The 25,819-nt window shown below is 42.8% G+C and overlaps 1 protein-coding gene across 1 annotated transcript in view; it reads left to right on the top strand.

The window, feature by feature from the left end:
• Nucleotides 1-600: 600 nt before the first annotated feature.
• C1H12orf42 (chromosome 1 C12orf42 homolog) overlaps nucleotides 601-25,819 on the top strand; it is a 237,713-nt gene continuing 212,494 nt past the window's right edge. Inside the window, exons 1-2 of the mRNA XM_075938918.1 lie at nucleotides 601-947; nucleotides 16,947-17,015. Coding sequence (XP_075795033.1) covers nucleotides 708-947; nucleotides 16,947-17,015 — 309 coding nt within the window. The 5' untranslated portion in view covers nucleotides 601-707. The remainder of the gene's footprint in view (nucleotides 948-16,946; nucleotides 17,016-25,819) is intronic.

Here is a 25,819-nt window from a genome sequence, read left to right on the forward strand (position 1 = left end):
AGATAACTTGAGTTGTGTTGTTTAGCAAAAAGGTGAATTCTGTTCTAGGGCTGGTTACTTTCCATATGGAAAGGCTTGAAATGTAATTTGGTTTTAAATGAAAGCTCTGGTTCTGTTAAAACCAGTAAAAATACTGGGAATACCTTAAAGTTACAGGAACCGTAAATTTTCAATGACACTTCTGATAGAAGTTGTTATATTTTCTGCCTTTGAGAGTTGTTTCTTTTCTCCCTCAATTACGAAGAGTAGTAAAACTTGATTTTTCGGAACGGAATAATTTTGATCTATTTTTAAAAAATTTTTTTTAAATAAAAACAAGGAATCGGGTGGCACTTTAAAGACTAAAACATTTATTAGGGCACAAGCTTTCATGAACAACTCATTTCCTCAGATGGTGAAGAGAAAAACAATAGGAGGGGATTGCTTAGCCTTAAGACAACTAGTTTGTATGTGTTTGACTACACTCCTAGACTTTTTCAGGCCTCAAGAGTTTACATTCCTCCTTTAGTTTATCATTTACAGGATGGATGAGCGCATACCCTTGTGAAAATACCTGAGAAAACTCTCTTGGCTACCATAGGCATTGTGTGGATTATTTTCAGTCTAACATTCCACCGTCCGTCCCCCCCCCACGAGCACTTTGCTTCTTCTCTTCAGATTTTGAACTTTTTGTCTTGAACCAAAGTAGAGAAGGATAAAATACAAATATGAAGCACTTTGAAGTGAAGACAAAGACACCTGTTCTTCTTTCTCAAACAAACCAGACCAGTCACCCTGCCACAAAAGGTTTAAATGACTTCCTATGCAACAAAAGACAAGGGACACTCTATTTTCATGGGAGCAGGAAACACTTTAAATTGACCAGTTGTCCATCATGGCAGTCCTGCCTATCTCCCCAGGAAAGTGTTTTCAAGAAATGTATGTTAAAGAACTCTGCTTTGTGCAAGGTGAGTGTTAAGGTCCAATATTTCATTAACTTACTGTTTCATAAGGTTTCTAATGAATTCAAGACAAAGGCAAAACCTTTGTAAGGTTCTTAAAAATCAAATGATAACTATAAACAAACATGGAAGCTGCCTTTGATCACCTCTATCTTGAATTTTAGTGACATGTAAAGCACTGACTGGACTTTTAAAATATTTTTTTGGCTTAAATTGAACTGTGGTTGTTCTTAGGCTTAACTTTTTAAAGCTGTAATGTTTGTAAAAACAAAACCACAAAATATACATATGGGAGGTATGTTTTTGTATTTTTGCTATTAATTTAGTTATGCTATTATGAAGGTGATTTTGGTTTGCTTTTTCTAATCAGGGTTCCGAGTTTGCCCTAATGTACAGTATTGCTGCATTGTGGAGACACCACTGCTCAACTCAATATTAAAACTCAAAAAAGGAAATAAGAACCTAGAAATGTACGGTAACCTCCCTAAAGTAATCTAATTTTAATTGAGACAAAGCTGGAAACATGGAATTTGTTTTTATTCATGCAAAGTTTAATAAATGAGTAGCCCTCCACACCGGTTAAAATGTAAAACTTGTATGTTTTGCTGTGAGGTTTTAGACTAAGTTTATTGGCTGCCTAGGTAACAAATCCAGATGTGGCACTTGTCTGTGTATTTTACTGAATTATGTGGAACAAGATGAGGACAAATACAGCAGACTGTAGTTAGCTAAAGTGTACACTCTGGTATCCCAGTGCGTTACTAGGGAAAATAAATATTGTGCTCCTTCATGTCACTTGGATTTGGCTAGAAGTGAAACCAGAAGCTTGACATTTAGATATTACCAAGACACTGTATGATTGCCTTTATCTTTAGTTGACCTAAGGTTGTTTTACTTTAGAAAATAATTGCTTTGTGTATTGATTAAAGCATCACGGCTGCAAGTAGTTTCAGCAAAGAGAAAATGTAAAGCACAGGGAAGAATAGGGTTGTTTTAGGTTTGAGGAAAATCAACAGTAGCTTTCTCTCCCCTTGTTATCCTTTGATACCTTTCGTCTCAAGAGTTGTTTTCTAATTTATTTTCAGTCACATTCAAGTTTATGCTGTGGTGTTGTATAGCTGTAGTTACTAGAAGTGATGCAGTTGCTGAGAATGGCATTTTCAATGGCTCCGTGGCAACTATTGTAGTGCCATTGTATTTTGGAGGAGCAGCTACATGTTCGGATGGATAAAGCTAGCACTGCAGGCAAAAGGGTCCACACTGTTTTGCTAAGTGGATGATTTGGAAAAGATGCGTGCCCTGCTGTAAATAAAATAAACTAACGATTACTGGTTTCCTCTCTGTGTTAAGACTGTGCTATTCATAGGCTGCCCTAATCCCTGTCCCATCTCACCTCCATGATGGAAATGCAGTAGTTCCATTATAATTAGGCTCCCTCCCCCACTTATGAAGGTAGACAAGCAGGATTTGGCCCTCCATGCGGTATGAGTTTGAGCTTGAAAGCGTTAATATAAACTAGGAAAATATAACTTAGATAGTATATAATATAAACTAGGAAAATATAACTTTTAATATTAATATAAACTAGGAAAATATAACTTTTAAAGCAGGCTTTAAAAAGCCAGAGCAGTGCGACCAGGGGAGCGAAGCGGACAGGGGACTGCAGACAGGGGAGTTGAAGAGGGAGAGCAAAGCGACCCCACCGCCGAAGAGGCTACCCGGTGAGAGTACAAGCTGTGGTGTGAGTGTGTGTGTGTGCCTGACTGTTTGAATTTTACAGTTTGAAGTGTGAATTGAGTCTGATTCCAGGTGAGTGCTAGCAGTTTCAGTTTCAGCTTCTGTGGCAGTTGGGACTGAGAGCCTGCCATTGTTCCCTTGATTGCCTCTGATTAGCCTCAGGCTCAGCCTTCCCCTGTGTGACTCAGAAGGGGGCAGGCCTGACCTAGGCAAGCAGGCTTTAAAAAGCCAGAGCAGTGCGACCAGGGGAGCGAAGCGGACAGGGGACTGCAGACAGGGGAGTTGAAGAGGGAGAGCAAAGCGACCCCACCGCCGAAGAGGCTACCCGGTGAGAGTACAAGCTGTGGTGTGAGTGTGTGTGTGTGCCTGACTGTTTGAATTTTACAGTTTGAAGTGTGAATTGAGTCTGATTCCAGGTGAGTGCTAGCAGTTTCAGTTTCAGCTTCTGTGGCAGTTGGGACTGAGAGCCTGCCATTGTTCCCTTGATTGCCTCTGATTAGCCTCAGGCTCAGCCTTCCCCTGTGTGACTCAGAAGGGGGCAGGCCTGACCTAGGCAAGCAGGCTTTAAAAAGCCAGAGCAGTGCGACCAGGGGAGCGAAGTGGACAGGGGACTGCAGACAGGGGAGTTGAAGAGGGAGTTGGGCAGAGGGAGTGACTGATGGTGATGAAGACCCGAAGCGCTTGTGCCAGTACTTCTCCTGTCTCCTCCACCTGTGCCTGTATCCAGACAGAGAACCTGAGCATGGATGCCTCTACCCAGGTCCTGGTGTGGTCTTGCTGTATTTGTGGCTTGCAATTCCCACTGAGTGATCTCCAGGCTGGGGGAGACAACCGTTGTGAAAGGTGCCTGCTGGTGGAATCTCTCAGGCAGCAGGTGGGAGAGCTACAGGAGGAGGTGGCCAGGCTGAGGAGCATTCGAAGCCATGAGGAATTCCTGGACAGTATTCCTGTGGAGTCCACGGAGGTCACTGTCCTAGGATGTGGGACTGTTGACCAGCCACTTATGGAGGAGGCAGTGGTGCAGGGTGAGAACTGGCAGCTGGTTACTTCCGGCAGCAGGCAGTGTTCCACCCCTGCTCCTAACCCTCCCACTGTGTTGTTACATAACCGTTACACTTTACTTTCATCAGGAGACAAGGAGTCACCCCCCACAGTGGAGGAGACCAAGCCTTGCACCACCAAGGTTGAGCAGTCTCCTGCCACCACTGCGAGGAGGAAACGTAGGGTAGTGGTGGTTGGAGACTCTCTTCTGAGGGGAACGGAGGCACCCATCTGTCGCCCTGACAGCTCATCTCGAGAGGTATGCTGTCTGCCAGGGGCCCGTATCCGAGATGTTACGGAGGCATTGTCGAGGATTATCCGGCCCTCTGACTACTACCCCATGCTACTCATCCACGTGGGCACAAATGATACTGCCAGGTGTGACACTGAGTGGATCAAGTGTGACTACAGGGCTTTGGGAGTACGGGTGAAGGAGTTTGGAGCGCAGGTGGTATTCTCTTCTATCCTTCCTGTCAAAGGTAGGGGCCCGGGCAGAGAGAGGTGCATCCTGGAGGTGAATGCCTGGCTGCGACGATGGTGTCGCCAGGAGGGATTCGGCTTCCTTGATCACGGGGTGCTCTTCCAGGAAGGACTGCTTGGCGGAGATGGAGTTCACATTTCCAGGAGCGGGAAGGCCTTGTTTGGACACAGACTGGCTAACCTTGTGAGGAGGGCTTTAAACTAGGTTTGTTGGGGGCAGGTGAGCAAAGCCCACAGGTAAGTGCTGCATGTGCGGGACTGGGAGATGGGCTGGAAATGGGGGGGACTACGGCCTATAATGGCAAGGAGAAAGGAGGGTCAGGGCACAACAGGGAGGCAAGATCAAATCAGTATCTTAGATGCCTATATACAAATGCGAGAAGTATGGGTAATAAGCAGGAAGAACTGGAATTGCTAACCAATAAATACAACTATGATATCATTGGTATTACAGAAACCTGGTGGGATGGGACACATGATTGGAATGTTGGTATGGAAGGGTACGGCTTGCTCAGGAAGGACAGACAGGGAAAAAAGGGAGGAGGGGTTGCCTTGTATATTAAAAATGTACACACTTGGACTGAAGTGGAGATGAATGTAGGAGATAGCTGTGTAGAGAGTCTCTGGGTTAAGCTAAAAGGGATAAAAAACGAGGGTGATATCATGCTAGGAGTCTACTACAGGCCACCTAGCCAGGTGGAAGAGGTGGATGAGGCCTTTTTTAAACAATTAACAAAACTATCCAAAGCCCAAGATTTGGTGGTGATGGGGGACTTCAACTATCCAGACATATGTTGGGACACTAACACAGCGAGGCACAGGCTATCCAATAAGTTTCTGGACTGCATTGGAGACAACTTTCTGTTTCAGAAGGTTGAAAAAGCTACCAGAGGAGAAGCTGTTCTGGATTTGGTTTTAACAAATAGGGAGGAACTAGTTGAGAACTTGAAAGTGGAAGACAGTATAGGGGACAGTGATCACGAAATAATAGAATTCATGATCTTAAGGAAAGGTAGAAGGGAGACCAGCACAATTGAGGTAATGGATTTCAGGAAGGCAGATTTTGATAAGCTCAGAGAACTTGTAGGTAAGGTCCCATGGGAAGTAAGACTGAAGGGGAAAACAACTGAGGAGAGTTGGAAGTATTTCAAAGGGACGTTGTTAAGGGCCCAAAAGCAAACAATTCCGCTGTGTAGGAAAGATAGAAAATATGGCAAAAGACCAGCTTGGCTTAACAAGGAGATCTTGCACGATCTCAAAATAAAAAAGGAGTCATATAAAAAATGGAAACTTGGACAACTAACAAAGGATGAATATAGGCAAGCAACACGGGAATGCAGGGGCAAGATTAGAAAGGCAAAGGCACAAAATGAGATCAAACTAGCTACAGGCATAAAGGGAAACAAGAAGACTTTTTATAAATACATTAAAAGCAAGAGGAAGACCAAGGACAGGGTAGGCCCACTGCTTAGTGAGGAGGGAGAAGCAGTAACAGGAAACTTGGAAATGGCGGAGATGCTCAATGACTTCTTTGTTTCGGTCTTCACCGAGAAGTCTGGAGGTGTGCCTAACGTAGTGAATACAAGCAGAGAGAGGGTAAGTTTAGAAGATAGGATACACAAAGAACAAGTTAAAAGTCACTTAGGAAAGTTAGATGTCAGCAAGTCACCAGGTCCTGATGAAATGCATCCCAGGATACTCAAGGAGCTGATAGAGGAGGTATCTGAGACTTTAGCTATGATCTTTGAAAAATCATGGCAGACAGGGGAGATTCCAGAAGACTGGAAAAGGGCAAATATTGTGCCCATCTATAAAAAGGGGAATAAGAACAACCCAGGAAACTATAGACCGGTCAGTTTAACGTCTGTCCCAGGGAAGATAATGGAGCAGGTAATTAAGGAAATCCTATGCAAACACTTGGAAGGTAATAAAGTGATAGGGAATAGCCAGCATGGGTTTGTGAAGAACAAGTCATGCCAAACTAATCTGATAGCTTTCTTTGATAAGATAACGAGCCTTGTGGATAAGGGAGAAGCGGTGGATGTCATATACCTAGACTTTAGTAAGGCATTTGATACGGTCTCGCATGATATTCTTATTGATAAACTAGGCAAATATAACTTAGATAGGGCCACGATAAGGTGGGTGCATAATTGGCTGGATAACCGTAGTCAGAGAGTTGTTGTTAACGGTTCTAAATCCTGCTGGAAAGGGATAACAAGTGGAGTTCCTCAAGGGTCTGTTTTGGGACCCATACTGTTCAATATCTTCATCAATGATGTAGATATTGGGATAGAGAGTACGCTTATTAAGTTTGCAGATGATACCAAACTGGGTGGGGTTGCGACTTCTTTGGAGGATAGGGACATAATTCAAAATGACCTTAGCAAGTTAGAGAAATGGTCAGAGGTAAACAGGATGAGGTTTAATAAAGAGAAATGCAAAGTGCTCCACTTAGGAAGGAACAATCAGTTCCATACATACAAGATGGGAAGCGACTGTCTAGGAAGGAGCATGGCGGAAAGGGATCTAGGGGTCATAGTGGACCACAAGTTGAATATGAGTCAACAGTGTGATGCTGTTGCAAAAAAAGCAAATATGATTCTAGGTTGTATCAACAGGTGTGTTGTAAGCAAAACTCGTGAAGTCATTCTGCCGCTCTACTCTGCACTAGTTAGGCCTCAGCTGGAGTACTGTGTCCAGTTCTGGGCGCCACATTTCAAGAAAGATGTGGAGAAATTGGAAAGGGTACAGAGAAGAGCGACAAGAATGATTAAAGGTCTAGAGAACATGACCTATGAAGCCAGGCTTCATGAACTGGGCTTGTTTAGTTTGGAAAAAAGAAGATTAAGGGGGGACATGATAGCAGTTTTCAAATATCTAAAAGGGTGTCACAAGGAGGAAGGAGAAAATTTGTTCCTCTTGGTTTCTGAGGACAGGACAAGGAGTAATGGGCTTAAAGTGCAGCAGGGGAGGTTTAGATTGGACATTAGGAAAAAATTCCTAACTGTCAGGGTGGTCAAATATTGGAATAAATTGCCAAGGGAGGTGGTGGAATCTCCCTCTCTGGAGATATTTAAGAACAGGTTAGATAGACATCTGTCAGGGATGGTGTAGGTGGAGCTTGGTCCTGCCTTGAGGGCGGGGGGCTGGACTCGATGACCTCTTGAGGTCCCTTCCAGTCCTATTATTCTATGATTCTATGATTCTATAGGGCCACGATAAGGTGGGTGCATAATTGGCTGGATAACCGTAGTCAGAGAGTTGTTGTTAACGGTTCTAAATCCTGCTGGAAAGGGATAGCAAGTGGAGTTCCTCAAGGGTCTGTTTTGGGACCCGTACTGTTCAATATCTTCATCAATGATGTAGATATTGGGATAGAGAGTACGCTTATTAAGTTTGCAGATGATACCAAACTGGGTGGGGTTGCAACTTCTTTGGAGGATAGGGACATAATTCAAAATGACCTTAGAAAGTTAGAGAAATGGTCAGAGGTAAACAGGATGAGGTTTAATAAAGAGAAATGCAAAGTGCTCCACTTAGGAAGGAACAATCAGTTCCATACATACAAGATGGGAAGCGACTGTCTAGGAAGGAGCATGGCGGAAAGGGATCTAGGGGTCATAGTGGACCACAAGTTGAATATGAGTCAACAGTGTGATGCTGTTGCAAAAAAAGCAAATATGATTCTAGGTTGTATCAACAGGTGTGTTGTAAGCAAAACTCGTGAAGTCATTCTGCCGCTCTACTCTGCACTAGTTAGGCCTCAGCTGGAGTACTGTGTCCAGTTCTGGGCGCCACATTTCAAGAAAGATGTGGAGAAATTGGAAAGGGTACAGAGAAGAGCGACAAGAATGATTAAAGGTTTAGAGAACATGACCTATGAAGCCAGGCTTCATGAACTGGGCTTGTTTAGTTTGGAAAAAAGAAGATTAAGGGGGGACATGATAGCAGTTTTCAAATATCTAAAAGGGTGTCACAAGGAGGAAGGCGAAAATTTGTTCCTCTTGGTTTCTGAGGACAGGACAAGGAGTAATGGGCTTAAAGTGCAGCAGGGGAGGTTTAGATTGGACATTAGGAAAAAATTCCTAACTGTCAGGGTGGTCAAATATTGGAATAAATTGCCAAGGGAGGTGGTGGAATCTCCCTCTCTGGAGATATTTAAGAACAGGTTAGATAGACATCTGTCAGGGATGGTGTAGACGGAGCTTGATCCTGCCTTGAGGGCGGGGGGCTGGACTCGATGACCTCTTGAGGTCCCTTCCAGTCCTATTATTCTATGATTCTATGATTCTAATATATGTTATCCTCCCCTGCTCATCAATGGCACTAGGATTTCATTCAATTATTAACTACTTTGATGGGGAAGAGTGCTGTCCTATACTGGAGGAACTCTGCGCTTCCAAAATTGGAAGGTTTTTGATGCTGGTGAGTTTTTCAAGACTGAGTAGTCCAGTGCAAGGCATGTCACACTGAGAGGATATAACAGGGAAACAATCAAGAGGATGAAGCATGATATCTGACAAACAAAGTAGGGAGAATCATTTTAAAAACTCAAAGTAGCTATTGTACAATAGCTTAATTAAGGCTAGAAAGAGTTGTCTCCTCATGAAGATAATGTACATGCCTGAAGTTGTCTTAATAAAGCTCTTAAAGGAAGCTTAGAAGATAACCAGATCAGGTTTAGCTTCAGGTTACTAAAAAAGAGACCACATTTTTGATGCAATATTAATGTAGATAGTGAATGTTGTTTGTATTCGTTATTAAGACATCAGTGCAAGAATAGCTGCTCGGTCATCATGAAGTTTTATTAATCTGTGCAATTATACAGCCTTTTCATTAGATACTTTGGGCTAAATCCTGCTCCCCTTACTCATCTGTAGATAGGGTGACCAGATGTCCTGATATTACAGGGTTTGTTTTATTTAGGCTACTATCTCCCTCTCACAACCGTGAAAAAAATCATTCGGATTTTTCAAACTTGCTATCTAATCACCCTGTTTGTAGCTCCCCACTGCCTACAATGGGAGTTTTCAGTGAGTAAGGGGATACAGAGAATGCTATTGCCAGGGTTCTTTTAAAATACCTAACCGTTGTATTTACAGTGCTGACTGGTTTTATATTTTTTGATATACCCATGCAAAATATTGCCAGGATGGCTCCACGATACATGATCAAAGAAATACCAATAAGACTGTCTTTGCACAGCCCAAATTTATAAATCTGTGATTTGATCTAACACAAGTTGTAAATGTGAGAAGTTGCAAAAACTAATACTACATTTAAGAAGTGCACATCTGTCTAGTTTTGACAACAATGTATCTTGAGTAGATTTGCATGTTATTTATGTGTATCAAAGTGGTGCTCCTATTGTAGATCAAGAGTCATAGTGAGCAGCACTTATTTCCTATCTTACCCCTTGTGGTGTTGTAAATCTTACTTCTGCCCATCCTGTTGTTAAAGAAAAGCAGCCCATATTGTGCTGATTGCTATTAAATTAAAGCAAAAAGGGAGAGAAACAAACGTGGGAGCCCATCTTACCAGCAGGGATGCCACTACCTTTTATTTTGTCTTTTCGAGGTCACAAAGTCAGTGCAGGCATCCGACCTCTGATAACCTCTTCAGTGACACAGCCTGCAGTTTCTTTCGGAAGAACTTAATTAAATACAACTGAATTTCCCTGCTAATGTTTGTGGCTGAAAAGATTCTTCTTTGATTGCTTGGCGTTTGCTGGTGAGGCGGGAAAGACAAAGATGCTCCTTTTGTTCCCAGGAGATAAATTAGCATATGTTAGTAGAGTATTTGTCATTTCCTTTCCTCCCTAAAATTCCACAGCGTTCTCTCATAATGTAGAAATATCAAAACTATGGAGTAGAAGTACACTCGGACAATTTAAGGTAGTTTTCAAATGCAGCTAATCCTACTATTTTGGAGGTAATTTGATATTGTCTAAATTAAACTGCATTCAATGCATAACCAGGATCGTGTATTGCTGACAGGTGGTAACTTTGATGTTAACTACCCAATACAAAACTGCATTATTTGTTGAACAAGAGTAATTGAAAATAGACATACTTTTTGTAGTTTGCCTATGTCATGCCCATTTATTCTGTACACAGTCCAGAATATTACATTTCTAGTTGTGGTACACTATATTTATTTGGATTGCTGATTAATTTTAAATACCTGGATATAGATTAGCTCTTTCAGGCCTTCTTGTTTGACTTTTTCTAAATCAAAAATATTTTGAAATGGAATCACAGACACAACATTTGATTACAGACAAAGGCTGTTACTGAATCTCAGAAACTAAACATTTGATCCAGACTAAGGAATGAGATTAGTTTAGGGTCGCCTACTTTCTAATTGCACAAAACTGAAGAGCCTTACACTGGCCCTTTCCTGAGGCACTTTTGCCATTCACTGTCCCCCTCGTTTGCTCTCCACCACCCACATGCATTCATTCACTCATTGGGCTGGGGCAGGGTGTTGTGGTGCAGGCTCTGGGGTGAAGTTGGGGAGCAGGGCCTTGGAGGAGGAGGCTCCAGCCTGGGGAGTTAAGCTGAGGGTTTCAGCATGTGGGAGGGGGCTCCAGGCAGGGGATTGTGGTGTGGGAGGGAGCCAAGGGGTTGGAGAGTGGGAGGTGTTCTGAACTGAGAGAGGGGAGGTGGTGCTGAGTTCAGATTCTGGCAGGGAGTTTGGTTGCAGAAAGAGCTTTAGGGCTGTGGCAGTGGATTGGGGTGCGGGAGTGGGTAAGAGGTGCAGTCTCTGGATGTCGCTCACCTCAGGCACCTCCCCACAAGTGGTGACATGTCTCTTGGTTCCTAGGCAGATGCATGGCCAGACAGCTCTGCAGACGCCAGCCCCATACTTCTGACTGGCAGTGGTTTCTGGTCAATAGGAGCTACAGAGCTGGCACTCAGGGCAGAGGCAGCACACGGAGCCCCCATTTCTGAGAGCTGTGTGGAGTCAGGTGGGGAACCTGCCAGCCCCGCATCAACCAGACTTTTAAGGGCACGGTCAGCAGAGATGACTGGAGCCATGAGAATCCCTTCTCAACCAGACATTCTGGGAGAAGAACAAAAACTTGGCAACCCGACATTAGTTTTGAAGAAGCTAAATTCTGCCCATTTTGTTTGTGTATTTTGAAATAGAAAGCCTTATTGGAAGCTCTCATCATTTGGACTGCGTTTGTGTTTAAGGGGGAGAAAATTTAAGGCATATATATAAACTGCATTAAGATGTATCTCTGTGTCCGAGGACTGTGGGTAGGGTTCTTTCCTACTACTGAAATTGTAGAATCATAGAACTGGAAGTGTCCTCAAGTGGTCATCAAGTCCTGTCTCTTGCACTCATGGCAGGACCAAACACCACCTAGACCAGGGCTACTCAACATATGGCTCGCAGGCCGCATGTGGCCTACGGTTTGTTTGTTTGTGCCCCACAGCATGGTTTGGGTTTACACGGAGCTCAACACGCGGCCCATGGGTGGGACCTTTTGCACATGGCCTCTACTGGGAACACGCTCCAAAATGGTGAGGCGTCTCCCAGGCAGGGTGAGCCTTGAAAGTTGCAAGTGGACAGGCTGGCTGGAACAGATGGGTACATGGTGTCAGCGTTTCTAGCCCCGACACAGAAGTGCCGGGAGTGCCAGGGCATTGTGGGAAGTGCTGGCTGCTTAGCCTTGTGGGCAGAACTTGAGAGGTTCTGACTGGCGCACACTGGCCATGCTTGGGTCCGGCACTGCAGCCAGGCAGCCACTTCAGCCCTGCTGGGAATCCAGGACAGGGCTCCCAAGCACCTGTCCTTTTTTGCCTGACTTGCCCAGTTCCCTGCCCACAGCAGGTAGGAGCACTCCGGCTTGGAAACTTTTCTTTTTATAGTAAAATCACTCCATGAAATGCGCAACCTGAAGCTAAACACCCAAAACACTAGCATACAATTTTCTTTTTAATAAGAAGCATTAAAAAGGACAACATGGTTATGATTGTGATGCCAGAGCAAAAAAGTAGTCAATATAATGGTCTTCTGTTGATATGCCTTTTAGTAGATAAATTCCTGGACTGTCATTGCTCATTACAAGGGCTGTCATGTGGGTGGAAATCAGGTAAATATTGCATTTTATTAATATCAGCAGAACTGACTTAAATGGGGCCTGCGTGTTGTGTAGTCTTGCCTTAATCTTTGTATTCATGCCTGACATGTGAAAGAAGCTATTTGCATAGATGTATTTGCATGTATATGCAACCACACTTTAGTTGCGGCCCTTGGCATGTGCTGTGAGTATCCTTGTGGCCCCCGGGGCTTCCAAAGTTGAATAGTCCTGATCTAGACTATCCCTGACAGGTATTTGTCTAACATGCTCTTAACAGTTTAATCTTTGCTATTAATGATTCACTCATTTCTGATCAGTAACATATATTTATAGATCCTGATCATGAAATAAATGTGGGGCAGATCCCTGAGCCTGTGCAGAGTTCCACTGAAATTAATAGCTCAGTCCCGTTGTGAGATTTCATATTCCTGTATCTGGTTGCAGGATTAGGACCACAGTGAGTAGAAATAAAGTGGTCAAGCACCGATTGGAAAGATTATGTTTCCAGCTCATTAGAGGGAATGCACCCTGATAACAGTAAAATAAGCTTCAACATTCACTCATCTCTTGCATCCAATTTGCTGGGTGGTTTCATTTATTAGTGTACATTCAAATACGTGAGCACTTGGTCTTTCTTAAAGAAACAAAATCATTGACCCTCTGGTACACCACCTGTTTGCACTTTATTGTTAACTGTGAGGGGGTTTTTATTAGCAAAGTTGTTTTGCTTTTTGTTAACTTTGGTCTTTATTAACACGCAGGCTGCAGTCCTATTTCTTTTTCAAAATGGACTTTGTTTGCCATTAATATCATACTTAGGCTGTCTCTCTCTTGTGAGGTATTTTAAAGGAAATAAAGCTTTTCTGTTCCTTTATATCTATGTACATTTAGTTTGTGGGCTCTATTTTTGTGGCTTTCCAAATGTACTTGATATATAGTTTTCAATATGTAATTACTGCCAAAGAAGTTAATTGTTTTATAAGTGTCCCAAATTCCCTTGTTTCATTTGCATTCATTTATCAACCTTCTTTATGCAGCTTATCCACATAAACACAAATGATTGTTAACGAATGCCTAATGTCATATTCATTAGAAAATCAGGTTAATGGCTAGCAATGAATATACTTGGTAGTTTCAAGTGTGTTTTTTTCTTGTTAATTACAATGCCTTGTTATTTATAAAGAAATCCTACCTGTCTTTTAGTCTGACTAGAACATTTTGAGATCAAACCTTTGTGAAAACCCTATAACTGCCTTTCTGTTGCAGGGCAGGTGCTTTTGCTTAAAAAAGACCATTGGATACATAGAAACAAACAAATCTAAATTTGTGGCAACCCATTTGTTATTAGTCTGTGTTTACCATACTAAAGGGGCTACTCATACTTTGGTTTCATACATTTTAAAGCTATTTTATTTAAATAAGAACAGAAAGCACTACATGTTGCTTGTGAACAATCCTTAGAAACTTGGAAAAGAGGAGATCATTGTCTTTGATAGGCTTCTGCCAATCCTGTTGGTACATGTTGGAGTTTCAGATATGTAATAGAACAGTTTCCCTTTGTGGAAAGCCCCTTTGTAAAAGGGGCTGACTAAGAGTGTGCCTCCACCATCGATGACTGCCCTAGCCCCGAGCCTCCCACCCCCCAGGTGCCTTTTAAGGAGAGTGCAGGGGCTGAAGCTCCCCTTCTCTCGGATTCATATGGAAACATTGCTGGCTGTTCCTCTTCATCAAGGAGTGAGGGGAAAGTGCACAGTTTGCTGCATTCCTCCCTCTGGCTAGGAAGTGCAGGGAGCAGACTAGGGTTGTGAAAGGTTAACCGGCTAGGTGATGCTTACAGGTTCTGGTTAACCAGCAGGCATCACGTTTAACCAGTTAACCAATTACACAGGATTTTACATCCCTGGAGCAGGCAAATCTGGACCTGTCTCAGCCGGGAGACATGTGCCCCTCCTCTGGCTGTGACCACTGGAGCTACAGTGGCTATGGAGAGATGCTTCTCACCTGGCCCCAAGCTGTTGTGGTGAGAGAGGGCTGGGGTTGTCCTCTTTCCCTGGGGCAGCCTGCTTGACCCCTTATCCACAGTCCCGCCCCAGAGCAATGATTTAAATGAAACAAGTGCACTTTCATTTTCTTAAAAAAAAAAAATTATGTCCGTTAAGGAGCCAAGCAATGCTGGGTAAATCTTTTAGTTTATAAATAAATGAATGTTGGTGTGCGTATATACCAGGGATGGGCACAACATGGGCCATGGGCCAGATCCAAACACTGGGCTCTGAACTGGCATTGCTAGGGCCAGCTATGAATCTGTATATGTGTATGTATGTGTGTGTGCACATGTGTGTTCCTATCATACACACACGTGTGTGCCTGCACAGAAACATGGAAAGTGAAATATAAATTATATGTATCTATCTGTCGAGTTTTGACATTTAAGATCTTACATTGATCAGTAAAAGATATCTGGCACTTTCTTCAGATATAAGTCATATTTTAGGCCAAATGTTCAAGTGGCCTTCTTCATTGATATTCATAAAATCAAGACTTGGGCTAACTTTTTTAAAAGCACATAAGTAATTTGGGAACCTAAAGGTATGAACGTCAATAGGACTTGGATTTCTAGGTGTCTAAGGCCACCTCTGCACATACAAGCTTACAGTGTCACAGCTGTACATGAGTGTTCATGTAACCATTGGGGCAGTGCCACCCAGGGCTAGCAGCACCGGCTGCCAGGGATGGCTGCTCCAGGGCTGCTGTTGGGAGCTGCCAGAACAGAAGCTGGAGTGGATGTCCCCGGGGCAGCGACAACAGTGGCTGGTGTGGCTAACCTAGGGGACACCTGAGCATCTGGTCCTGGAGGCAGCTGCTTGGGTGGTCCTTGCAAAAGTCACAGAGGTTGCGGAAAGTCACGGAATCTGTGACCTCTGTGACAGACACAGAGCCCTAGTTATTGGATGTGGTGCCACAGCATCAGGAGTTGCTGGGAAACCCAATTCTCAAGCAGTAGTCATGACCACAGATAATGCCCACAAAAAAACCTAGAGCCAGAAGGTGAAGCTGGTGCACTCCTAGGGCTTGAGGCCTGCTGTTCTTTCCTCATCATTCTCCTTGCTTTCCTGTCTCACAACGACCTCTCTTACCTCTTTTATTCCCTGGTGCAGCACTGCCTTTCAGCACAGCGTGTTGTTAGCTGCATCTTCCTAGTTTGCAATGTTGACATTAAAAGTTTTCTAGTCCTGGAATCTAAGGTTCATGGTTGTGGAGCATCCACAAATTCTCCACGCAGGAGATTATTTGAATAACAAAAGTGGTAAACATGGCCCCTGCGGGAATACATACCAAATGGTCCTGGAGTCTACTCAGTAATTATTCAACATTGCTCATTAAAATGTAGAGGCGCAGTTTAACCCTAATTACAAATGGTAAACTGTTTGGAAGGGGAAAATGGCATTTTAGTGCTCTGACTGCAATTGCTTACTAGAATGGGTAAACTCTTTTTAAAATAAGTTGAAAAAATTAATTGCCTAATTATAATATTCTTGTCAAATAGGTTGTGAAATGAAATAGTACTGCCAGAACTATTGGTAGAAGAAGTTATTCCAGTGCAAAATAGTAAAATGTGTTTAATCCATAGTGAAAATATTCAACTACCTTTATTCTTTACAAAGGGCATAATTTTCTGGTTCATGCTGGTCAGTACAGTTTGGAAATAAACAAGATCGCCTTCTTAGGGGCCCAGTGCAGCAAAGCACTTAGGTATGTGTTTAAGTCCATCACCACTCAATTAGCCCTTGATCTCCAGAAAAGAACTTAAGCAAGTGCTTTATTTTAAGCACATGAAACGCCACTGACACTGCTGAATGTGCTTAACATTAATGAAGTTTGCTGGATTGGCACCAGAATGATTAGCATTTTGCAGAAATAGAATCTCAAAGCATTTAAGCATGTGCCTGAAGTTAAGCATTTTCTTAAGTGCTGTGCTGAATAGGAATTGACAGCTGAACTGGGGCACAAGGCAGATTGTTGTAATAGCTTTTATGCCGGAAGTTTTATCTGGTTGTAGAATGTCCAGAGACTGGGTCCCAGAGCATAGAACAGAGAGGGAAATTTCTCCAGTTAGTATCAGAATGTGCTTTAGCAAAGTATAAGAACAACATTGGGACAAGTGCTCAGATACTGAATGTTATATATTTCTTATTACTTTGGTCATGGTTAGAATGTCAGACAGGACATGCTGGGAGAAAATATGTTTTTCTTCACATCCTGCTAGGATTAAAAAAGTCCCTAGGCAAGAGGTCCATGTCTAGCCAAATGGCTTAATTTATAATAAGATATCAGTTAAGTATTTGATACCAGAAGTTGTATGCTAGTGAGTCACAATTACACGGTCCACAAACTTTCTAAAGAAAATTGACTGGAGAAAAAATGAGAGGAGAGCCCATCCAGCTACAATAAAACAATCCCATAAAAGACAACATTTTTCTGTTGAATTGTATTTTTCATTCTCATCTGATGTTTGCAGCAATGTTGTGAAAGTTTCTTTAGACCTACCATACCATTAACATTTCTAGACATTGCTCCTAGAAATTGTTGTTTTAACCTGAGAAACTAGATTATAGTACTGTAAATTGAAATACTTATTTTTATACTTACAGCTGGTCCCTTACTACACAACCTTTGTGAGTAGTGCAACTTTGTGGGACAGAAGTATTTACCACCCTGCTGTAAGTACTATCATGGTTACACTTACTACGTTAATAGTTGTTTTGTATAATGTACATGATTGCTCCACCCACATCAATTCTCTACTCATGCAGGGATACTTTATTTTTAAGGCCTCGCTACTGAAAAGGCTTGCACATGCCCACTGACAATAGCTTGGTATCTGACTCAGAGAATATTCCCGGCTTGAACTATTTCCTCCCCTTGCATTGAACAATGCACACAATCAAAGATAGAACTCAGAACCCACAGCAAAGGATATGGCAAATACATCTAGGTAGATAACTCAACGGCATTAACACCATCCAATTAAACAAGTGTCAGCTACTGGATAGACCAGTGTCCATTACCAGGTTGATGGACATTATAAATAGGGATGTTTAGATTAATTAACTAATCGAATAGTTGATGGGATTTCCTTCTACTATTCGATTAGTCTATAAGGGCACCTCTGCCTTTGAACTGTAGCAAGAGCTCTGCCAGGCTCTCGCTACAGTTCAAAACTGGAAGCCCCACAGGGAGCACGGGGCCAACGGCGGGCTTATGCTTATCAGGTAGACGACTAGTTGCTTACATCCCTAGTTGTAGACAGACAGAAACTCCACCTATGTATCACAAGGGCTCATAATGCATCTTGTTACTAGACTAGCCAGACCTATGAAATAGCGACATGAAAACATTTGACAGAAAACACAATCTTAACTTCTCCTTATCAATATTGTCTAACTCCTTATTGGTTGAATAATATTACTGCAATATCTGTACCATGCCAGCATAGCTGAAACCAGCACTAGCATATCTGAAACCCACACTACATTTCTCTCTGATTTTTTTTGTTTATTTTTGTGCTTGTTCATTTCTTGTTGTGTTCTGTGGAATTTATATTCTGATCAGATGTTGAGTTACTATTGGACACATTATTGAATGCTCTCAACTGTCCAATCCCTTAAATATCCCCCTCCCTCGAAAAAAGAATTATAAAACAATACAAATCCCACACACATAGCAAATGAAACCTCGTGCGCTTGCTCTGTATAATCTTTCTCAGTATTCTTTAGTATTATCACCTTTACTATTTAATGCACTATTCAAATGTCTATGTGCAAAGTATTTGAGGACTCTACAGACATTGTGATATTGATTTTTATTATTCATTGCTTGCTAAGAATCAAAACCAACAGTATAGGTATAATTTTCTCTTCAGCAGGGCTACAAAGCACAAAAATTACAAGAATAATTTCTTCTTTCTCTTTCAAATAAAAAATAAATAGCTGAGTTCATCAAGGAAATTGCTGACCTGTTATGTTTTTTCTTTCATTTGCTAATGATCCCTGTTTTCAATGAATTAAGTTTGAGCCAACAGATTTTTCTAACGTGTACATGTATATCTAGTAAATTAATGTAAGTATGTCTATGAAGATGGTAGCCATAAGCCAATGCTTTTCGTTGCCATGGATCCATTGCTGGCCTCTGTGATTGTAGCTTGTTAGGCTTTGTTTATACAAGTAGGAACTGAAGAAAAATGGTTTTCAGCTATTTTTCGTAATTTACATTTTAACAGTTCTAAATTTCCTAATTTCCTTCCTATTTACTGTGAATAATGAGGACAGTAACCTTCAGTGATGACCACATGAATCTTAAAGCTCAAGACAAAGCACTACATACTGCCCTCATTTTTTTTCCTGTGTAACCTTTGGATTAAGGGGTTGCAACAGATGACAGAAATTTAGACTAAAAAATCTCTTTATGCAAAATAAAGAGACCTGGCAACTTACTTTATCTTACACCTATTACATCCATCTGGAAGATCTTCTGCAAACACGACTTTACAGTATGATGATTGCAAAACAATCACTTGAATTTTATTTTTTTCTCTGACTTGATTATGTTTGGTAGATTTTTCAAGGCTCTGACCACCACCCCAAAATGATTGTTTCTTTCAAAATGTTCTGTTTATAGTTATGGTAAGTGTTTGGTTTATTTTTGAGAAAACCTTGAGGTTCTTATGACAATTACAGTAAGGTATCAAACTCTTGCAGCACAAGTAAAAGAACTTGTGTCATTGGCACTTCTGTGGGATGAAGTGATACAGACACAATGACCCTGAAAGTCTAATGTTGTAGGCTACTGGTTCTGATAACTGTACAGAGAGAAAATAATGGTCTTAGAATTGTACCCTATGTGGACTATTGTAAGATTCACTGTGAGGGATATAAAGCATGTGAAGTCTTTCAGGGAAACTGAGGGCATGTCTACACTAGGAAATTATTTTGAAATAACTACATTTGAAATAATAACCTCTGAAATAACACAATCAAAATATTGTGCCCCCATTATGGGGGAGCCTCGGAATGAGTCTGAGGCAGGCTCCATTATTGTGGATGCGCTACCCGACTTAGAACCCCAGGAAGCACTGAGGAGTAATTACTTCAAATTACTCTGGGGAGTTAATTAGAAATAGCAGCAGCGGAGCGTCCACACTACCACTATTTTGAAATAAGAGTTATTCCTCAAGGAAAGCAGGAGTTATTATTTTGAAGTAACAAGCTCCTTAGTTCAAAAAAATGGGCTTGGTAGTGTGGGTGCTCCACTTATTATTTTGAAATAACTCCCTAGTGTAGACAAGGGCTGAGGAGCCTGTATTATGATACATTGCCTTTTGCTGATTCTGCAGTTACCTGTGCTAAAGGAGATGCAGAAATCTTTCTGTGTTTCCCATATGTATCTGTATCCTAGCAGGAAAGCACACACTTCATATCTCTGTCTTCCTCTTTCTAGGTCTAGATAGCTACTGTATATCTAGGGACATATTGGGCTTTATTCTGCTACCACTCTGGTAGTGTAAAGGGGCCTTAAGTGGATGTAAAGGTGTCAATATATTTTCTGAAGCTTCAGGGGGTAGCCAAGTTAGTCTGTACAGAAAAAAAACAACAGATCATCTGGTAGTACTTTATAGACTAACAAAACATGTAGATGGTGTCATGAGCTTTCGTGGGCACAGCCCACTTCTTCAGATGACTGGAATTTTGAGTTTAGGATATGCAGATCCAAAATAAATAGGAGAGAAGGGGTGGGGGGAAGACAGGGAGCAGACGGTATAAAAATCAGGAAGGTAGAGGGAATCGGTAAGTATCTGAAGATTCCCCCCCCCCCCCCTCCTTCTCTCCTATTTATTTTGGGTCTGAACATCCTAAACTCAAAACTCCGGTCATCTGAAGAAGTGGGCTGTGCCCACGAAAGCTCATGATACCATCTATATGTTTTGTTAGTCTATAAAGTGCTACCAGACCATAATATATTTTCTGCCTACTTTAAGGTCCCATTACACCAATAAAGGGATGTAAAGAAACATTAGAATAAATGAGAATCTGGCTCATTATGTTTCTAAACATGCTAAGTGGATTGTTGTATGGCTGTTGTTTTCTCACTCTGGTGATGAGCACTGTTAACCTGAATTTGGCTAGTTATGTTTAAAATTGGTCCCAGGACTGTCTGTATCAAAGAAAATATTAAGCTCTATAACTGAAGTAAATTATTTCTGATTCATTATCAGTAACACAAATTAATTAATAAAGAAATGGTGCCTAAGTCTGTGTGCTAATTATTGCTTATATTATTATTAATTATTTGTATACTGGTGATATTGAGGAGCCTTAGTCAAGGACTAAGATTCCACTGTGCTTGGCTCTGAACAATTGACAAACAAAAAGGCAGTCACTGCCCCAAAGAGTTTACAATCTAAAACAGGGGTGGGGAACCTTTCTTTGAGTCGGGCGCTGCTGACCCACAGAAAAATCATTCAGGGGCCGCACACAAATGAGAAGCAAAAAGCAAACAACAACAACAAAAAACATTCACTGATGTGGCCTCTGACTGAGAAGGAGAAAGACTCTCACCACATTCCCCTCACACACCAGAGCGTAGGGGGCACCAGCTAGTAGATATTGTGTGCGCCAGCTCTACAGTGGGATGGGGGTGGGGCTGAAGTGCCAGTGTGGAATCCCTAATGCTGCGGTGGGGGAGTCCTGAGTTTTTGGGGCCATATCCAGGCAAGCTGGGAGCCACATTTGGCCTCTGGACCTGAGGTTCCCCACCCCTGATCTAAAACAAGAGACAACAGATGGATACAGACAGATGAGGGAGTACAAGGAAACAATGAGATGATATTGGTCAGCATGATAGGCAGGCGGGAGGGGAGGGGAGGCAAAGGGAGCAGCTGTGCCAAGGCCCAGAGATTCAAAGGGGCCTGGGGCTCCTGAGTGCTGCAGCTGTAACATTGGCAGCAGCGGCAGCCATAGTCCTGGGGCCCCTTACATTGCTGCTGGAGCACCATGCTGCATGCTCTGTGGGTGTGTCTAGACTACGCCTCTCAGTCGACAGAGAGATGTAGATTAGGCACATCAAAATTGCTAATGAAGCAGAGATTTAAATACCGTGCACCTCATTAGCATAAACATGGCTGCCGCTTTTTTCTAAACATTTTTTTTGAAAAAATGGCAGTCTAGATGCAGATCTGTCGAAAATAAAGCCTTTTTATGCTAATGAGGCGTGGGATATTTAAATCCCTGCTTTATTAGCAATTTTGATGTGCTTCATTTGCATCCCTCTGTCGACAGAGGGATGCAGTCAAAACATAGCCTGTGTGTTTTGGGGGGATGGAGGGAGCCCAGTAACTTGCTCTGGGCGGAACTGAGGGCTGGCTGGCCCTGACCCCGGCCCTGTCTCCTCCCCACCTTGCCTGGCTGCAGAGGCTGATGAGAGAAAGTTCTCCATGAACCAAATACAAAATTCTAATGTTTGTTTGTTTCCTCCATTTTTTATTTTGTTCAGGTAAATGTTGCTGGTGGCTCTGTGAAAAATATGATATGTCCAGTGTAGTAATAATAATTTAGGTTGCATCTTAAATTTTTACTTTTCATTGTCACTAGTATAATGTGAATGTGCCAGAGCAGCTACAGAAAGCAGTTTAAACAGGTACTGTGCACTGGCTAAGGGCGCGTCTACACAGCAGGATTTAACTTGAAATAAGCTACACAAATTAAGCTGCCTCAATTGCGTAGCTTATTTTGAAATAGCTTATTTCAAAATTGGGATCGTTTACATAGCACTTATTTTGAAATAGAGCACTCTTCCTCTGACTTCCCTTACTCCTCATACAATGAGGGTTACAGGAGTCAGAGTAAGAAGTCCTCCAGCTTGACAGTATTTTGACATTATTTCAAACTAACTGCCTGCCGTGTAGACACAGACTAAGTTATTTTTAAATAATTCAAGTTATTTTGAAACAATGTTGCTGTGTAGATGTGCTCTTTGTGTGTATAAAGGGGAGGTGAGGGAAAGGGAAGGGATTTGGGCCACCTCTCCCCCGCCACAACACTGGATGATCCAGGACTGTGCAGGACACATATCCTTCGAAGTCACAGACCCATGCGGCCTCCTCTTCCCCTCAGCTATGTGGTGTTTGAGGAAGACACTGTGGAGAGGAGCCAGTCAAAGCTGGAAGTAGGCAGAGCAGATACAGAAAGCAGTTCAAACCAGGCCCGCCAAAGGGAGTCAGAGGGGCATAGCAGGCAACTGCCTTGAGGCCTGGGGATTCAAAGGGCCCCAGAGCTTATGCCTGCCACTACTGGCAGCAGCAGTGGCGGGCAGAACCCCAGACCCTTTAAATTGCCACTGAAGCTTGGCACGCCCCAGGCTGCATTGGGGGAGGATGTGGTCTGGGTGGTTGAGGGGTGGCTGCCCAGGTCCCACCCCTTCCAGGAGTACGAAGCCTCTTGCCCTGGGGTTCGGTGAGTCTGCTGGTCCCCCAGTTCAGACACCTATAGATGAAGATGATGTCATCAGACCACTTTTCACTCTGAGCATTCCTCTCCTGTGTTGATTGGCTGCTGCCTCCCTCATGGGGTATGTCTACACTGCAGTGCTATTAAGGGATACCAGAGTATACCAAAATAGCTATCCCATGTCTTAACAGCAAGCCTGTTATTTTGGGCTTGCTATTCTGACATCCCTGTAAACTTCATTCTATGAGGAGTAAGGGATGTTTCAGACTAACACTTTATTTCAAAATTTGGCGCTGTGTAGACAGTGACAAATGACAAAATAAGCTATTTTGAAATAAGATACTCAATTTGCATAGCTCATATTGTGTGTTACAGTGCTATGTAGATGCACCCATGGTCTTCAGCCCTTTGTCACCTTGTGCCTTCCTTTATCTTTCCATTACACTAATCTCTCCTAACATCACCCAACTGATTTAAAAATCACTGAACTCACATGACATTTGCTGCCACTGTATTGGTCACTCTGTTTGTATTATACCCCTTCCTTCGGTCTTGTCCATTTAAGTAATAAGCTCTCTGGGGCACCAACATCTTATTGGATGTTTGTAGAGTGCCTAGCACAATGAGGCCCAGTTGTTGGCCAGTAGACTGTTTGAGTGGGAGTCTAAAGAAAGGACATGATTTATCAATGGAAGTGATGTATATAGCCCTGTAAAGTATAGGCTACTGAAATGTTGTGACAGGGTCAGTCAAGAGGGGTACAAGGAGAATGGTCGATGGGAAGTATATTAGGCCTAGATTGAATAAGTCTCTGTTCCCAGGGTAAACTAACAAGGGCTAATTGAGAACCAGCAGGAACTTGCCAGAACCAATAAGGGAAATTAAGTCTCGTGGAGCCCATTAGGAGGTTTCCAGAGTCAAGTGAGTTAGATTAATAAGAATACCTGGGGCCAATGAAGAAACAGTTGTTACTAGTTAAAAAGGGCTCTCTTTCTGGAAGCTTAGTGTGGTGAAGAGTTTGAGGAGAGAAGAAGCTGTGGAGAATCTGGGGGAAACAAGTGCAAGCAGGTACCAGGAAGAAGAACGTGCGGTAAGGAAGGTGCTGGGGAAGGCTTTGGGGAAGTTCCCCAGGGATTTGTAGCTGTCATACAGCTGTTACTAAGAACATTACAGATACCTGGAGTAGAGGATGGGCCTGGGTTCCCTCCTCCCCCACAAATGCCCTCATTTCAGTACTAGAAAGAGACCAGTTTTGGTACCAAGGGTTTGTCCTACCCTGTAGCACAGAGACTTAGAAAGTTAGTTTCCCCTCTTTTTCCCATGCTGGGCAATGATGAGAGTAGCTCAGCCAACAGTAAGCTGGTGTCTAAAATGAGGGCTGCTGTTTGCCTCTGAGGCAAGTAATCTGCCTGACAGGTAAAAGAGGAGCTCTGTTATAGTACATGTGCTTTTATCAGACAAATTCACTGCATGGCGAAGACAAAGAGGGAAGTGGTTTTACTCCTTATATTATCAACTTCTGTGAGGGGATGCATACTACTATTCTGCCACTGGCTCATCTTTTCTTCCTCTATGATACATATAATTAAGGAGTTGGAACACTGAGTTAATCTCCTGCATTACTGTAGCTCACTGCAGCTTCTCTTCCTAAATGTTACTGAAACATTGAAGTCGACAGATATGATCTTACAGCCTACAAATCAGATATGATTTGTGTCAAGTGAATGACTGTTTTATGTGGAATGGCTGCAGGATCCTCTCCAGGACAGGGATATGAAGGACTAGTTGACTCGTCGACTATCCGATGAGCAAATGCTTTTATCGGCTAGTCGACATTCTATTCGACTAGTTTCTCCCCCCTCCTTCCGCTGCCTCTATCAGAAAGAGGCAGCAAGGGAGGGGCAGAGGAAGGGGGTGCTTCAAAGCGGGGCCAGATTGGCCCCAGGCTGCATGTGTCAGTAGTATAGGACCTTGCTTCTCTCAGCCAACAAGAAGTTACTTGGTTCTAGTCACTTTAAGTTGGGATCTAATGGTGGGGACTTAAATCCTGGAGTAGGGATATAAAATTTCGATGAATTGGCTAATCGAATAGTTGATGCAATTTGCATTGACTGTGCGATTAGTTGATAAGGGTACCTCCACCTTTGAAGTGTAGCAACAGCCCCAGGCTGCATGCGGCATTTCAAAGTGGCAGAACCATGTGGAGCCCGGGGTCAGCCCAAGGCTCCATATGGTGCTGCTGTTTGGAAATGCTGCAGGGAGCACGGGGCCAGCAGGGCACTGCTTGAGTCCTCTGCTGGCCCTGTGCTCCCCGCAGCGCTTTCACCTTTGAAGTGTAGCAACAGACCTGGGGGCAAAGGTTGCAGCCAGCAGCAGACCTGGCAGCAACAGACAAAGGTGGAGGCGCCCTTATCGACTAATCGCATAGTTGATACAAATTGCATCGACTATTCGATTAGCCAATTCATCGAAATTTTACATCCCTACTCCAGGATTTAACTCCCCACCATTAGATCCCCCACTTAAAGTAACTAGAACCAAGTAATTTCTTGTCAGCTGGGAGAAGCAAGGCCCTATACTCAACTCAAAGGCACTTCTCTATTTCTCTGAAGCATGATCATTTTTGAATGCAGCATTCTATCAATTCCAGAATTTCAGGGAATGCTCTCGGCATCAGTAGGTGAAACTCTATGGATGTTGGTGAAAATCTGAAGATAGACTAGGGGATAAACACAACCTCTTGCATCTGGTTAGTAGACCAGCAACTTCAGACTCCTTTATAATTGCTTAGAGAGCAAAGAACCAATTGATGGCAAACATTAACACCTTCCATCTCCTCATCTCAGGTTTGCCCATCCTCCCAACAGAGGTAAAAATGTGGACACCGTGCAGGACTTACGAAAAAACATAACAATGTGGTGGTGGAGAGGAGGGGGATAAAGAGGCATTGTGGTCCACAGAATCCCTGGCAAACTGGGGGAAAATGTGGACCTGAGGAAGGGGGCAATCAGACACACACATTC

This window comes from Pelodiscus sinensis, chromosome 1 (assembly GCF_049634645.1).
Source record: "Pelodiscus sinensis isolate JC-2024 chromosome 1, ASM4963464v1, whole genome shotgun sequence".
Lineage (NCBI taxonomy): Eukaryota > Metazoa > Chordata > Testudines > Trionychidae > Pelodiscus > Pelodiscus sinensis.